This window comes from Chiroxiphia lanceolata, chromosome 12 (genome assembly GCF_009829145.1).
Source record: "Chiroxiphia lanceolata isolate bChiLan1 chromosome 12, bChiLan1.pri, whole genome shotgun sequence".
Classification (NCBI taxonomy): Eukaryota; Metazoa; Chordata; class Aves; order Passeriformes; family Pipridae; genus Chiroxiphia; species Chiroxiphia lanceolata.
The window spans coordinates 3,826,307-3,842,368 of NC_045648.1; the positions used below are offsets into that span (position 1 = coordinate 3,826,307).

The following is a 16,062-nucleotide window of genomic DNA, read 5'->3' on the forward strand; positions in this document are numbered from 1 at the left end:
TGACTCTTGAGTTTATACAGTAAATTGACGCTAGAAATTAATTATTAAACAACACATATTTTACAGATCTGTGCAAATAAAACCTTATTTTTAATAATTAGGCATCAACTACTTCAAGGAAAACAACATATTATTATAATAATTAACATATTTTTATTTAGGAGTCCATGCTGCTTTAAATAGTCACATATTTCCAGAGTGCAAAGCTCATGTAACCTAATCTGTGTTTTCCTCAAATCCCCACAAGTCCATTTACTCAAAAACACCACGCTCCTGGACGGGTGCCTGGAGAACCAAACCTGGCCCGGCGTGCATATTTTTATCCGTGTTACTAAATTAGGAAAGCAGAGTGGACTAAGGTTATGCCAACTTGGAAAAAAAGAACAGGGTCTGCATCAGTTTGTGCTTTTGCTTTTAAAGTCAAAACCATCATTAAAAAAAAAAAATCTGAACTCTATTAAGTATCTAAGTGATCTCCCCTGATCAGAGAGGGTAATAAAAGCAGAAGGGAAATCTGGGGGGAGCAGGCAAGAAACGAGGATCTGTTCCCCTCCATTTTGAAGGCTCTAAATCAAAATGTGGAACACAAGTTTAACAAAATGAGTTCGGACTACATATTTTCATGCCAGGGTCTAGAGTAGGAATAGAATTATTGGCATGCTGTGCCCATGATTAGTGGAAATCTACTGTGAAAAGGAGGGAGGGAAGAAGTCGTGTTTATATGCCCTTAATTAAGATTTAGTGAAATCCCTTCTATTGAGCTCTATTCAGAATTACTAAGTTGGGCATTCAAGAAGTCTTTACCAGTGAAATGCTGGTATGAATAGTAAATACAGATATTGTACTTTACAGCAACATTAAAAAAGTGAGAGAAATGAATATGCAGTTTTCATGTCTGAAAGCTTCTCTTTCCCCCAATCAGTAAAGCAAATTCCAAAGCTTTGCAATAATCACTCAACATTCCAAGAGTTACTGTGTAAACAAAGCAGCAATCAACAATTATCATTTGATTTATAATTTTAATAACGATTGCACCTTTCTTGACACTACCACTGAAGTTACCTCTGCATGAGAAAATTATCTAGGATTTATCTGGAAGTTATATATTTCAAAATTCATCTTCCTGGATTCTTCCAGCCCTCTGGAAGCTCAGGTTGTTTCAGTTACAAAGGTTCACTGATCTTACCGCCATTAATTTCCTATTAACTTGGAGGGTTATTCATTATGGAGAGATAATTATTAATTTCCTAATAATGGGTGGAGAGACTCAATTCTCCCCAATATTAAACATGATCAGTCTCAAAAAGGTGTGGTCTTAAAAAATGGAATGGGAACACCCAGGTTCTATTTCTGGCTAACACTGACTCCTGCTGTGGCCTGGAGCAAATCACTGCTGTTAAAAACACTTTTTCCACTCTGTAAAATGAGGATAACACTCCCTTATCAGCTTCACAGGATCTCTCTCAAATGCTTTGAAGATGAAGTTTTATAAGCCTACAAATGTATTTTAATGAGTCTTGAACTGACTGTATTTCTAAAACAATTTGCCTTAAAAAGGGAAAGGATTTGAGGAGAAACCCAAGGAAGAGTCCATGTGCTGTTACCCCCCTGCCATTGCTGAAGTTTGCACTTTAAAACACCAAAGGCAGGAGAAGACATTTTCCTTCAGACTCTACCTCAAGGAAGCGAAATGGCAACAAGTGGATGGAAGCTGCAGAATTCTCAGGGAACAGCACAGGAACTGGAATGGAAGCCCCACATTCCCTCAGTGGGGCACTCGCTGAACCTGCCTTTGTCTCCCAGAGAGCTGAACCTCCTTCAGCAGCTGCTGCTGCCCCCCCCAGCAGAACAATTCAAGAACCACCACCCCACACTTTACATCAAAGTTTTACATAATTTGACCACTTTTTGGTTTTTTTGCTTGATCAATGCACTCAACTCTTGTTTTTCAAAGTTCCCTGACAGCAAACACAAAGGGAACTTTGCTCCAGTCCATGTAAAGACAACTGCTGATTTTTTTCCCTGCCCTTCTTAAAGGGAATTTTGCCAAAAGATGGGCTGGGACCATAAACCATACCCTCTTCTTTAATTACTTAGCTTTTGCTCTTGACTTGGCAAAACATGAAGCTTTTCATTTTAGTAAATCTATAATTAACTCCAGCATGTGCTGAGTAAACATAACCTCATTTTTAATTAAATCTCAGAACAAGATGCTACAACTTGCCATTTCTAAGGAGAAGTACCTCTCGAGTAATGTGCAATAAAAAAAAAATCTAATCCTTGTCAAATAAGAAACTTAAGTCCAAATTTGAGCATAACCCACCCCCTTTTAAGCCATCTGTTCTCCAAACGTGCACTCACCAACTACAAGACCAAAATGTGAACCTGAGGAGCCCCCTCTGCACATAAAAAGTTTCCAAGTCAAACCAAATCTAAACAGTAACACGGCAAAACTGAGATAACCTTGGCTCTGGGATCCTCAAGAATCATTTTTATAGTGCATCTCACTGGATTTTTTTCTTTTTTCTATGCAAATGATGCCATAGTTCTCACACAAAGGGAAAATAAATATCATTTCTCAAGAATGAAAGGAGATGAAATATCATATGTATTATAAACATCAGAAACAAAGGGGAGCTTTCTAATTAATCATCCATAAGTGAGAAGATTCAGAAGATTTACTTCTGACAGCACATTCATATAGGATAACTCTACAATTCTAAATTAAAATGAAATATCAGTTCACTGAATAAAAGGAGAAATCTCTAAAAAAAGCTAAGCTACTGTGAAAACACGTCAACTCTAAGTCAAGCTTACACATGAACTAATGAAATAATATGAAGTAACCATCTTTTGTTTATGCTGATTTTTTTCAGTAAGATCTCTGCTGTTACACATTTCCAAACGGCCCTCAAGAATTTAGATTATTCGAGTGTTAAATAGTAGAAAACTTCACAAAACTTGACTTCATGTTCAAGAATTACATATACCAGAGCCAAATAAACAAACCAAGAGACTGTTAAAGGCAGAAGCTACGAGATTTACAAAAAAAAAAAAGTGCATTTAAATGACAACAAGTCCTCAGGAGAACTTTGTAACATTAAATCTCATATTACTTCTCTGCAACTCTTTTAATCAGCTCTCCTTTGAAAGGCAGAACCTCTCAGGGACTGTGATTACCAGGGAATCTTAGACACTGATGACTCTCCATTAGGTAGAAGCTGGTCCACTCATTAAAGTACATTCAAATTATGACATTAAGAGAATTTTACACGGCATTTTCTTCCCCAGCCATTTTATGTTATATTTCAATTTCAACACACTTGTTTTGGACAAATTCTTCCCTTTAGTTCTCCTCAATTCAGCTGAGTCATCTGTCAGCAGCTCCCACAAACACTGAGGATGCTGATGGAAGCCCCAAGTTTTAAACACAGAGCCCTGAGGCCAAAAGCACAGGATCATACCCAGGGTGACACCACTGCAAGTGTTTGCTGAGCGCAAAGGAAGGATCAGCATTTACACCCCACACAAAGGGCTCTCTCACCTCCAAGGGACACAATTCCCTGCGGCATCTGATCCCAGATTTCCCCCTCATCAGTCCTGTATTCCCTGATTTCTTCAGGAAACTAAAACTCATGGATTCACACTGGCTGCACGGATTTTTATCGTTCTCCCCCTTAAAATCACTTTTTAAAACTCGCTGGACAATCGTGACCAAAGCCTGACAAAAGCAGAGTGCTCTTTGTTATTAAACTCTCACAAGTTTTGTGGAAACTGTGACTTAAGAGACTAAAATCTTGCCCATCACATGGAAGATAAACCACAGCCCCACCTCTATTGAAGTCTGAACAATGTCCACAATCAGACCAGAGGCTTAAATCTAAATCTTAAATGCTACTCCTTCAATTATTTTAAAATTTGCTTTCTACAAGGCAAATCTTAAATACTAATGAATGAATGTTAAGAGCAGAACTGTGGAATAAAACAATTAAAAATGGATAATGAATCAACATATGCTATTAATTGCATTGTTTCTTGCAGCTCTTAATCATAATTAAGGAAGACACAACAGAGTATCATTCTTAAAAATTAAAATGCAATAGAACAGTGGGGGTGTTCAAACATTTAATGACAAACATTTACCATCCAACTGTTCTGCAGTTGTGCTGAAGACATTTTTAGCAATTGGTTTAGGATTTACTAAAAGTATCCTCCTAGATATCCATGAAGTTTCTAAAAAACTGAGGGTATTTGTAAGACCAGACAATCGGCATGGAGATCCAACAGGAATGACAGGGCAACCACCCTAAAGTATCTTCCATAAATGAGTGTAATTTAAACCCAAAAGCTATTTTTAGTGCACATCTTTACATTCCACACAAGCTGCACGAGTAGAAGCTAAATTATATCTTAAATGGTTACTTATTATAAATTAAGAGCCATTAGGAGCTGTCTTTCCCTAGGAATGCATTGCAATGCAGGATCTGCTGTAAGGAAAGCAGTGAACACACAGTGAAATGATGCACTGCAGTGAAATCCCATCCCACCCCAGTTAATCCTGTTAACTTTGCCAGCTCTCCTGACAGAACATTATTTAACACTATTATGAAGATTCATGCTACCAGTATAATTAAGGATAAAACAATTCATCATAACTTACCATCTTGCTCTACTTTTTCAATTGTTGAACATATGTGTTAATTTGAAACTCAAAGATTCTTTTTTAAACCAAGTCGAAATCTTCGCAATTCCACAAACAACAACTGTGAAAACATGCTTGGAAGCCCTCTTTGGGAATTGTTATGTTTAGGAAACACTCAATGCAGCAGATTAACTCTCCAGAGGGCAAACTATTCAGTGTAAGTGAAAGGCTAATCCTGCTCAGGCTGGTGGCACTGGAGCTGTGTGACACCCAGTGACAGTGACAGGATTAGTTCTGACAGCAGCTCTGGCACATGGGACTCCCCCAGCAAACACAGAGACACCACTGGCTCCTCCAACTCAACACTTGTATTATTCCTAAGCATGCAAATTCTCCACACACACAAAACCAAACACACTTAGGGACAATGCCCAGCACCAAATTTTGTACAGACTTCGGGAGAAATGAAATGCAGCAAAGCCTCAGCTGATACCAGTTCCTAATCAAATGTGGTAGACTCCAAATCAACTCTTCAGTAATGTAAATTATCTTTTTGAAAGTCTTTTTTGGAACCTTTTTAAGTTAATGTGTGAAGTTTTGCAGAAAATGTGTCACTTTCTCTTTGAACAAGTCTTTCTTTCATGGTACAGCACCATAAGGTAAATTATCTTTGAGGAACATAAAGCACACTCAAGTCACTCCTTTCTTTTGAATGTAGGACATCTGAAAATTGATGGAAATTTTATTGGCCTTGGGTCATAATGTTTAACAGGTTTATCTAATTTCATTCCAGGGCATTTACATAGTCATATACATTTTTTTCTTTCTAATCATAAACATTCTTTTGACTTTTCCAGCCTTAATAAGAAAAGTCAAAGAAAGGACAGTGAGATTTCTGCACTCAAAACTTCAAGGAGCGTTTGCAATATATTTCTTGAGAATAAACAATGTGAATTTACAAACACATGAAGGTCACATTGAGAAGTTAGTTAAAATCAGAGCCAAAAGCTAATCCTGTTAGATTAAGTTAGACCAGGTTTTTGAAATCATAGTCTTAGATTTTTATCATCTCTGAAGAGCAGAAAATGCAAATACACCAGAGAAAAACTAAAAAATAAAATTAAAAAATATTTGAGAATCACCATCATCTTATCTGAAAATATATAAGGTTGAAGGAAGATAATGTTACATCTGCTTATCAAAGGATTTAGAAGGCAAAAAAAAAATCATTCAAAATCTGCCTATGGCCAACTTTTTCTGACTTTGTGTCACATTTACTTTGAATAAATTTTGCTTTTGTACTATAAACTAGCAAGACAAACATTTGTTATCTACTGTCACAATGAGATAGAACTGCCACAGGCAAACCTACCAGACATGTGTCTTTTTAGAAAGTACGAGAGCAGGGCTGTTGGGCGAAAAGAAAGGAAGGAAGGACTGGAATGCTGTATGTTATGGAAAACTGGAAGAAAACATCATTTTATCATAATGACAGTTGTCACTGGCATTTTGTGTCTTCTCAGGGAAGTTCAATATTTTCTTGATACGATGGCAAAGGCTGTTAAATAAATACATTTTTCCCACTTCAGCAGCATTTTCCAGGACTCTACAACTACAGAGAGCACGTTTAGTGTCCATCCCTGCCCAGGCCTTCAGTGCAATTTGTACCAACTGTAAAGTGCTAACACACCCAGAGCACCTGGCAAACGAAGTTGCAATGACTTTGTCACTGCTGTGAGCCCTCACCATCACTCACCTGCAGGCAAATACTTCAGCTGGTTGTTGGCCAGGCGGAGGTGCCGCAGGGACCTGAGGCGGCCGATCTCGGGACACACAATTTCCAGGGCATTGTCACTGAGGTCCAGAAACTGCAGTTTAACCAGGGAGCCAATGGCTTGTGAGAGAACACATTAGAACATGAATGGGACCCAAAAGAAACGTTCAAATCCTAACAGGGCTGTGAGAGGATAAGAAGCCACAGTAGCCTCTGTCTGAGCACAGTGAGAGGTGTTAAAAGACGGTCTCACAACTGAACGACATCAATTGTGGAAATGTTTATCTAGCTAACAAATAGTTCTGTTGGCAGTGAGACAGGGGGATAACAAATACAGAACACTTTCTAGATTTTCCTCAGACAATTCTGCTCTGAAATAACTTTCCCCACTCCTCTGCTCTGAGTCTGTGCAATTTATATACCCAGAGTTTAATTTCCTCTACTTGGGCACATAACTCTGCAGTTACTAAGAAAAACTACCACAAGTTCTTGCTCCTTTAGGTTTCAAATCTGTCACGATCTAAACCAGCCGAGCATTGTGTGGTAACTGCCTGAAAGCAGCAGACACTCTGGATTTCTGTTCTGCAGATGAGTGCCATTTAGCCTTTTCACTTTCCGCAATTAGAACTGGAGCAAACAGCATTTAGGTGCATTTGAGGACCATTTAAAGATTTTAACATAGCAGTAACAAGGATATTATCGACTAAGAGCTATGCTGGTATATTTTGTATGAAAATCTTTAATGTTTTATGGGAAAATAAAGGAAAAATAGGCCCCTTCAAAGAAGAAAAATGAATATTTTATGATTCCTGCCACTTACTGTGAGCTGGTAGATTACTTACCTTCAGGTACAACAACTATGTTATTTGAATGGAGGTACCTGGGGGGAGGAGAAAAAAGCAGAGGACACCACCTGTTACCCTCAAGCACTTCTGCTGCATAATCAGTTTGCAAAATATCCAATTTCAGACTGAAAGAACCCCCTCAAAGCCATTCCTCCCTATTAGCACAAAAGCTGTGGAAACTGTATAAAATGGCAATGGACAGGTACTTAAGCCTCACTCAGACTATTCAATGATTAACATAAAGGAAAATTACATACAATTATGTAAAACAAACCACTCACAGTTACAGTAATAATGGACTTTAGTTTGAGAGTCACAAGAGGAAAACAAAATGGAAAGAGAATAAACCAGACAGAAGAGTCAGAGTGAACCACACTTGATCACCAGGTTATTTGGTGCTAAATGCCAGCCAAGAAAAGGAAAAAGCCCACACCCACCCAAATTACACAATTACAAACACTTTCCCCTGCACATGAACTCTCCCACCTTTAAAGACTGAAGAAACAAGCACATTATATACTCACTGCAAGAGAGTTTTTCAGTCTTAGAGTACATTTTTCAACAGAAAAACCCAATCTGACACATGGATATTTCTGTAGTTACAGAGGGTGGCCAGATCTCTGACTAAGAATATTCAGCACCCTCTGATGGAGCACTTCCAGTACTACTGGTAGCACAAAAACTCATCTCAGATTATACACATGTCAGTCTTTAATCATCACTCCTGCAAATAAACAATTGGATCTTGTAGAAAACAACAGTACCAAAATTGTCCAATGTTGATATTAAATTGTAAGAGAATCCTGAGCACTCCATGTCCAATTGCTTAGGCACACATGGAATTATTTGCACAGTGTAATATTTTTTCCACTCTATTCCACAAGCATTTCCTAAAGCAGGAGCCTGTCTTTTCATGGATACAGAGACAGAACAAGAAAAATGACACATGAACATTTCAACTGCATTGAGCATCTGAACCTTCTCTCTTTCTTTAAAAATTGCAGATATTTGCTAACAATTTAACAAGCATGAGAACAGCAGATATGCCTGTAGAAATGCTGAGATATAACCTCAGGATGAGAATTCTCCTACTGATTTTAGCTGCAGCTCCTGAAAATATTTGTGAACTATTTCACTCAACCTAAAAAAGTACATATTATGAGGAGTACATATTATGAGGTATCCCAGCATGAGGGGGAATGATAGACAGAGAAACATAGTGAAATTACTAAGGATGTAACTTTTAGGAAAATAAAAATCAGTTAAGTCTGTCTTTCAAAATTGAAAGCCACTGTAACAAATTATTCTTTATAAATAAATCTTTATCTTGTGGTCTCTTCTCTGTCAACAAAACATCTCTTATTGTCTGATCAAAAATTGACTTGTCCAATTAGAGCTACACAAACCACAGGCCCACTGCAGCTCTCTCTGGACCACCAGAGTGTGGGGGGTAGTGGTGGTGCAACTGAGCTCTCTGAACACCAAATAATTAGGTTTGACTCCTACAAATCAGTGTTTGTAAGAAATTATTTTTAGCTGTAATTTAGACGGGTTTTCCTAAAGGCACCATCAACTGAGACTGAGATTTCCTGATGCCCTGTGGCAAATCATTATATCAAATACAACAATATTTATTTTACTGCTTGAGAGCATAAACACACTCTCGAGACTGGGGCATGATGAGGCAGGACTGGCTCTCAAGCAAGTTGGAGGCTGCAGTGACCTACAAACCAGTTCCATTACTCTGTGGCCACGTGCAGCAGAAAGGTGGGGCTTCAGGGCCACATGAAGATGACAAGATCAGACAGCTGAGGGCATTCGACTCCTCACATAAACACCTCCTGTTTGGAGCTTCCCATTAAACAAACAGGATCAATGCTCCAGCAGTTCCACAGCTGAAACTGAGCCAAAGGAGTCAAAAGGGGAAAAGAGGATGTTCTTTTTAACCCCCCCCTGCCAAACCTGTCACACAGGGAAATCACAACCTTGTAAAAAGGAGAGGGAAGAAAACATTGTCTCAGGGGCTCACAAATTAATTGTCAAAATAATACAGTTTGTGGGACATCCATTTTTTGGACATGAGTGGATAAACTGCTCTGCCTACAGCAATCATCATTCCATAGTTCCTTCCCTGACATGCTCATCCCTGCTCCTATTTGACAATCTGGGACTTGGATCCAAAAAAAGTTATTACTACAATCAGCAAGACTGAGATCATAAAACCCCTGGGAGCTGGGGAGGGAAGGAGCAACTAGGGATGGGCTGGAGGCAGCAACCTGTTCCTCTGGCTCTGTCACAGCCCTCTGACCACTGCACTGGGAGGTTCCAGCGTGGCAACAGGATTTATTCCCTCAGCAGTGCAGACATTTGTATAAAGGTTCTTGTTATACAATAAACAAGAAGTTAAAAAAAAATTCAAAAAGGACTGAATCTGGTTACACCTCCTAAAATGATCCCTTCTTGCCCTTCAAGAAAACCCTTCACACTTTAGATGCAGCTTACATGCAATTAATACATTCTAGATTTTAACATAGGATGGATCAGCATAATAAAAATGTAGAAGTCCTACATAAACTCACAATTCCACGAGGTTTGGAAGCTTCTGTGCAAGGTTTTCTGGCTGAAAGAGAGTTAGAGATTTTTTCAGGTTTCAAAACAAGGAACAAGACACACATATTGTGTACCCAGGTCATTTTAATAACCACACTAAAACATTTCAGCAGGAAAAATGGCAACAAGGAACCTCTATCCAACACCCTGTTTCCACACCCCCAAACATTCTCCATCAGGGCAATCTGGGTTGTGTCAAGGGTGAGCAATTCACTACTGAAACAAAGCTGCAGTCTAGAGGTGACATTAATATGGTCCCCAACAAAATGGGAGTCAGATTTCTGAGGCTGCAAAGATGGATTACCAAAGTCTTACTTTTGAAAATATATTCAAATAAATGAGTTAGCTGAAGGCAAGAGACTGCTAAGAAGCTGCAGCCTTTACAGACTTAAAGCAGAACAAGAACTACACAAGATGTGTAACCATAATGTGCATTTTATAATGCTGCTAAACTGGGAAATGACCTACAATCTTTGTGGAGCTTTAATCAATTAGCACCAAGCCAGCACTGCTGAATCCATCAATCTAGATTTCCATATTTACATATTAACATGCATATCATTCTCTAACTGCTAACTGGCAGTAATTCTTTGCCTTGATGGCATTTACAACCATGAACACTTATCACAAAATTGACTTCACAAGTTTCAGATGTCATGTTGGTAACTGTACTCAAAATTATTCAAGGTTAAGACAGTTTTATTGCTTAAGAAACCTACTTTAAACATAGATATGTTTTATTGAAAATGACGTTTTTCAATATAGATAATATGCAGAAACAAATGGGTTTTAAAAGCAGCTCAACCACATGACCATTTTCCTGACAAAATTAGCAATTTTCATGTGAATTAATATGACATGTGACACCTTAAATAGGTGTATTATTGTCCAAAATACAGAACTTCGTGTTCATAACTTGATTTGCTACCCTGAAACAGTAATGTGATGATATTCTCATGTAGCAAACATCCACATTGTGGATGTTTGTTAAACTCGGGAGCACCAAATGACGGGCCAGGTCAAGAACTGAAGGGTGACGTCAAGAGGTGACTGAGGTGACGTCATGACCCGGCCCCGGGCTGTCCCTGATCCAGCGCTGCCACCTCGTGGCAGCTTCGCCACAGCGCACGTGCCTTCCCGGCACCGCATTTATGTGGGCAAAGAGAAAACCTTCAACTGGGGAAACGTGCAAAGGCTGCAGCTCAAGCACAAGAATTCCAGCTTTAACTGCAAAAATGAAGAGGAAGCGTGAAAAAATCCAAACTCACTTTCCTTCTTTATCACACTAAGGGTGCCAACCAGAACCACAAACTACTGTCACTGCTGCTCTGTCAGAACAGGTCAGCACTGCATGTCCTGTTAATAAATTAAGAACAATTGTTCTTTGATAAGGCCACATCCTGCCTCTGACAGGGCCATCAAGGCAAACACCTATTTCCTTTCAATAAATGAGGAAATTGGGTACTGGAAGGCTCATGTTATCAGTCAGTATTAACTGAGAAGGGGGAAGACCTGACCCTGGGATACAGGTGTGCTTTATGGCTTCTTGATCCATTCATTATGTCACAGCCCTCCATCATTTCCATCTTGCCAATGAAGACAAAAATGAAATTATTCTTAGGCAAGGTAAATTCTGTCAGTGTAACCACTCCAGACATTTTCACAGGACTCATCTGTCAAGGACAGGAGTCATTTCAGAGGAGCAAAGAACAAAAGCTGAGTTAGTCGAGTATTTTCAGAATTATGAAGGAATGAACTGGTGAGACAGGAGTATCACTTAACTTTAAAGAAACATGGTGCAGGATTAGTTTTGGTGATTGCTAATAATCCTCATACAATTTCAAATGTTTATTGATGAGCTAATGCTCATCACCTTGCATGGAATCAAATGAGTAAGGAAGAGACCTCTTCCTTCACTTATTTGTTTTCAACTATTCTCAGGTGAGATTTCTGCCCCACCCCACCCAACGTACATAACTAATTACTACTTTACTAACTTAAGAGCATTACTTGTGGAAATAAACCAAATTCATTATGAAAATACTGCTTTGTGAAAATACTAATGACTTCTGCTCTCCCCCACTCCTCAGATTTTCTCCCTCTCTGTGTTCTCTTTTTGCCAGAGGAATTAACCCCAATCAACCCTCACTCACAGGGCACATCCCCTGAACTCTCCAGGTTCTCTCCGAGTCACCCAGGCTGATCTCAAGTATGAAACTCTCCACTCCAGCTTATCCCTTCACAGTATCCAGTAATTACTTCCTTCTGCCTTTAATGGAGATTGTGAAACTTTCCACGTTCCAAAAAGACATCTGCCTTTTTTTTGTAACGTGCTGCTGACTCGATCTATTTTGGTCCACTACAACTTCCAACATCTCTTCTGCTGAACAGATGCTCAGTGAATGAGACCCAATTTTAATTGCCTTGTTCCAACTATAGTGCTGAGCACTTGAATGAGATTCCAACAAGTCACATTATGAGCAAGTTATCCTGATTGTTGTCAATCTAATCATGCTCTACTTCACTCTGTTTGAAGTCATTTTGTCTAAGTATGATCTGCATTTTTTTCACTTCTTTATCCAGGCCTTAACACTGGTATACAGCAAAGTGAGATGCAAAATTCTCCTTATTGCTCCATCTTTTGAGCAGTGCAAACTTGATGAACCTTCCACCTCTAATCACTGAATGTCACAGAGTGTCAAGGCAGAACTGTTTACAGTCTGACTTCATAGCAGCTTTAATTGGTAACCATGAATCCTGTCCTCCCATTAAAATTAATATACATTAATAAATGTATGCTCAAAACCAGAGCACTAAAATAATTCTCCACAGCACCTGCCAACCTAAGTGACTCATTCAGTATGAAGAAAAGGCATAAAATCTTCAGAATCCTTTCAGCTTTTGGGCCATTAACTGAAACCTTTATTGAGGATTTCTCATGTATCATTGTCAAAGCTTTAGACATCACTCCTTAAAATGGAGTAGTGGACTTTCTCTAGGAAACACTGAAAAACATAATTTGAGTGATTTTTTTGGTCAGGTCCTCCAGCACCTCCACCCTGGCTATTATTTTACCTCTAATACCACGGAAGAGCCCAAGAAAAAACAAACAAAAAACAACAACAACAAAATGAAGCCTTGAAGACTTGAGCCTGTTGACAGTGGCAAGTTTTGACTCTGTTCTCTACAGTCTTATCAGCTCAGAACACCTCACACAGTTATTAAACTGCCCCACACTGAACTCTGAGATCACAACATTCACTCAGGATGAGAATTCCTTCAGTTCAGGGAAAAACACTGAAACAAGAAGAAATCACAAAGGAAAATTCCCACAACCCTGACATGAACTGTGTTCTATCAATAGCAGCCCACAGAGGGAAGTTTTTACTGGCACCTTGCTTGGAATCAGACCCTGGGATTGACAATGCCTTTGGAATTAGGCACAAACCAAGGGAAAAGCTGTTCAGCCTAATGAAGGAATGTAGACCAGACTACCTAGTACCACTTAACAGGAGAAAGACCTGACCACTGAGTAAAATTTATAGCAGTTAAAAAAACCCCAACAGAACAACCAGACTGACAAGAAAACCCCCAGCAGATCTTCAGAGCTTCAACAGGGTAACAATAAATATCCTAAACATTCATTTATTATTCTCTACATTACCCATGCAAGTTCAATCATGACACAACCCAATACTCATCTCTCACAGTTATGACATCATTCAGGGGCAGATTTTCTCTAAGATTTTTCTTTTTTTTTTTTTTTTTAAATTATCTTGTTTTCTCTGTTCCAAAACTCAGAATTCCTAAACACACAGACAATAAACATTGCAATAAAGAGGTTGTTGTTACCAAAGTGGTCAGGGAATTTCTTTTCATGTAAAGTCTCTCCAAGTACTGCAGCCCCTCATCCTTCAGTAGCTCCAGAGGGAAGTGATGGAGATTTCGGTAATTTAAGAACAAGTTCTTGTGCCTTTCCAGCTTTGCCTCGGAGATTGTTTTGCACAGTTCTGATGCCATGACTAAGCACCACATCTAGTGCATCTCATCTTCTGAAAGCAGACCCATTTCTAGGAGACAAAAAGAGAAAAACCCCAACTTTATCAAGGTGTGTGCCATGCATTCTTTTGCAGGAGGAGTTACTCATTATCTCATAATTTGTTGTTCCAGTTAATACACAAAGTACCCAGAACACCCACACCATAAGTCTTTGACTATTTTCTGGATCAGGTTTTAGTGTGGTATAGGACCTGAAATAAAATCTTTAGTCCTATATAATGCTTTCTTTTTCATCCATGGTCAATGGACCTTTCAGATAATTTTGTCAAAGTTGCCACCACAAAGGAAAAAAAAAAAAAAAGCAACCTCTCTTAACCATTACTGATGTCCTACATCTGTTCTGTTACATGTGCTAAAAAAACCCACACAGATAAGAAAAATGCACAATTAACAGAGGACTTCTTAGTCTCAGATGACTAAAATTCACTGTTATGTATCTTTTAAGCCAGAAGGACAAAAGGCAATTAAAGTTTGTTAAGCTTGCCCATATAAAACTACTGGAAGAGTTTACTGGATGGAAAAGATACTGGGGATGGAGAGCCACTAGGGCCATTTTAAAATAATAAACTAATACATGAGAAACCTGAAACTTACAGCGAGAAAATTTAGGAAGAGCAAGATTTGAAAGATTTTCCTATCTTTACTAAAAATAAACCCAGAAAGAACAAAGAGTCAAGCTTTAACTGACATTTTCAAAACCACAAAGCAAAAGCAGGAAGACAAATTAAAAATTAACTTGTATCTCAAACTTGACTTTATTCAGCTCATTTTTCACGTACAACCAAAATTCTAGTTGTGGTTATGCTGTGTAGATTTAGATAACAGCAGCAATGCTGCATCTTTTCAACTGTCTCAGAACATAATAAATCCAGACTATTTGTTAATTTAAAGTTACCAATTTGCTACAGATTCGTGCATATAAATTAATTACCATTAACGAAAGGCAAGGATTTATAACTGCTTTCCACCAAAAACATTCTCTTAGTTCATTTTCTCTCTGAAAGAGTTTTCTAACCACAACAGATATTGGAAGTGAAGGTCCTGAATCAAGAATTCCACCTGATTATAGTAATTGTAAACAAAACTCCAGCTGAAGACCCACAACCCGACCATCCCTGTAAATCAAACTGCTTTTCAGTTTCAGTAATTCCCTTGATTTGCTGATAAGCAGCTCTTACCAGTGACCTGTGTCCTTCTGGAAGAATAGAGCATTTGGTTTTGGTTGTTTTAAGAGTTTTTAACAGTTGCCTTCCTTAGCTACCTTAGGGGACAGGGCACACACTCTGGCACTGGCAACAGTAAAGCTCCCTTAGCTCAGAAGATCAAGGAAATTAAGCCATTACAATTCCCAACTCCACTTCTGTGATCAGCATTAAAACAGTTCAAGGAAAAGCATTAAAACTTTCAAGGTGCATAATCTGAGTATTTAGTATTTGTGCATTAACTGCTACAATATAAGAAACGGTAAAGGAAAACTCATCTTCACCTGCATTTATTTTTTTTAATGAAAAGCTGTGAAGTCACAAAACACACACACAAATACCCAGCAGGCTTCCACTTTGTCCAGAGATGCTTTTTAGGCGTTCTGTACTTGTGGGCTTCTCTCCAGAGCTGTGACTACACATAAAATCTGCACATTTAGCCATGGGACACACGGACACACAACCCCACGGATGCAAAGTCCAGTCGCAACCTGCTCCGCTTTGGCTCTGACTTCAAAGCAAACCCCTCCTACTCCCTTCCGCCTCCAGCCGAACTTTTTGTCAAAAATCTTCTTCCAGGGATGAGACACAGCCTCGGCAAAGAGGAACAGCCACAACCACGGCCTTTAAGGGGGGTAAAAAGGGGAGGGTGAGGGCTGATAACAGCCAGGGATGGCCCTGTCAGGAGTGGGGACACCCAGGGGAGGAAAGAGCGGAGGAGGAGGGAGAGGGGGGGACTGAGGGAGGAAGGGGCACGGGAAAAAACGGGAGCACGGGAGGGAGAAAGGGGGAAAAGGAGAGGAGAGAGAGGGAAAACAGGGCGAGAGAACGGGCAAAAGGGGGAGAGGAGGCGGGAGGGGGGAATGGGGAAGAGAAGGGAGGAACTGGGGAAAAAGGGGGCATTGGAGAAGAGATGGGAGCACGGGAGAG

At 39.3% G+C, this 16,062-nt stretch overlaps 1 protein-coding gene across 4 annotated transcripts in view; it reads right to left on the reverse strand.

Moving 5' to 3' along the window:
* The window catches only part of LRRC28 (leucine rich repeat containing 28), a 51,097-nt gene that overhangs the window by 34,531 nt on the left and 504 nt on the right, over positions 1-16,062 (reverse strand). The window contains exons 2-6 of one of the 4 annotated variants that reach the window (XM_032699977.1): positions 15,624-15,756; positions 13,724-13,941; positions 9,841-9,881; positions 7,259-7,296; positions 6,399-6,536 (exon numbers count right to left, since the gene is read on the reverse strand). In XM_032699977.1, coding sequence (XP_032555868.1) covers positions 6,399-6,536; positions 7,259-7,296; positions 9,841-9,881; positions 13,724-13,906 — 400 coding nt within the window. In that variant the 5' untranslated portion in view covers positions 13,907-13,941; positions 15,624-15,756. Of the gene's footprint in view, positions 1-6,398; positions 6,537-7,258; positions 7,297-9,830; positions 9,882-13,723; positions 13,942-15,416; positions 15,757-16,062 lie in introns of all 4 variants that reach the window. The other 3 variants (XM_032699975.1, XM_032699976.1, XM_032699978.1) reach the window with 3 other exon arrangements.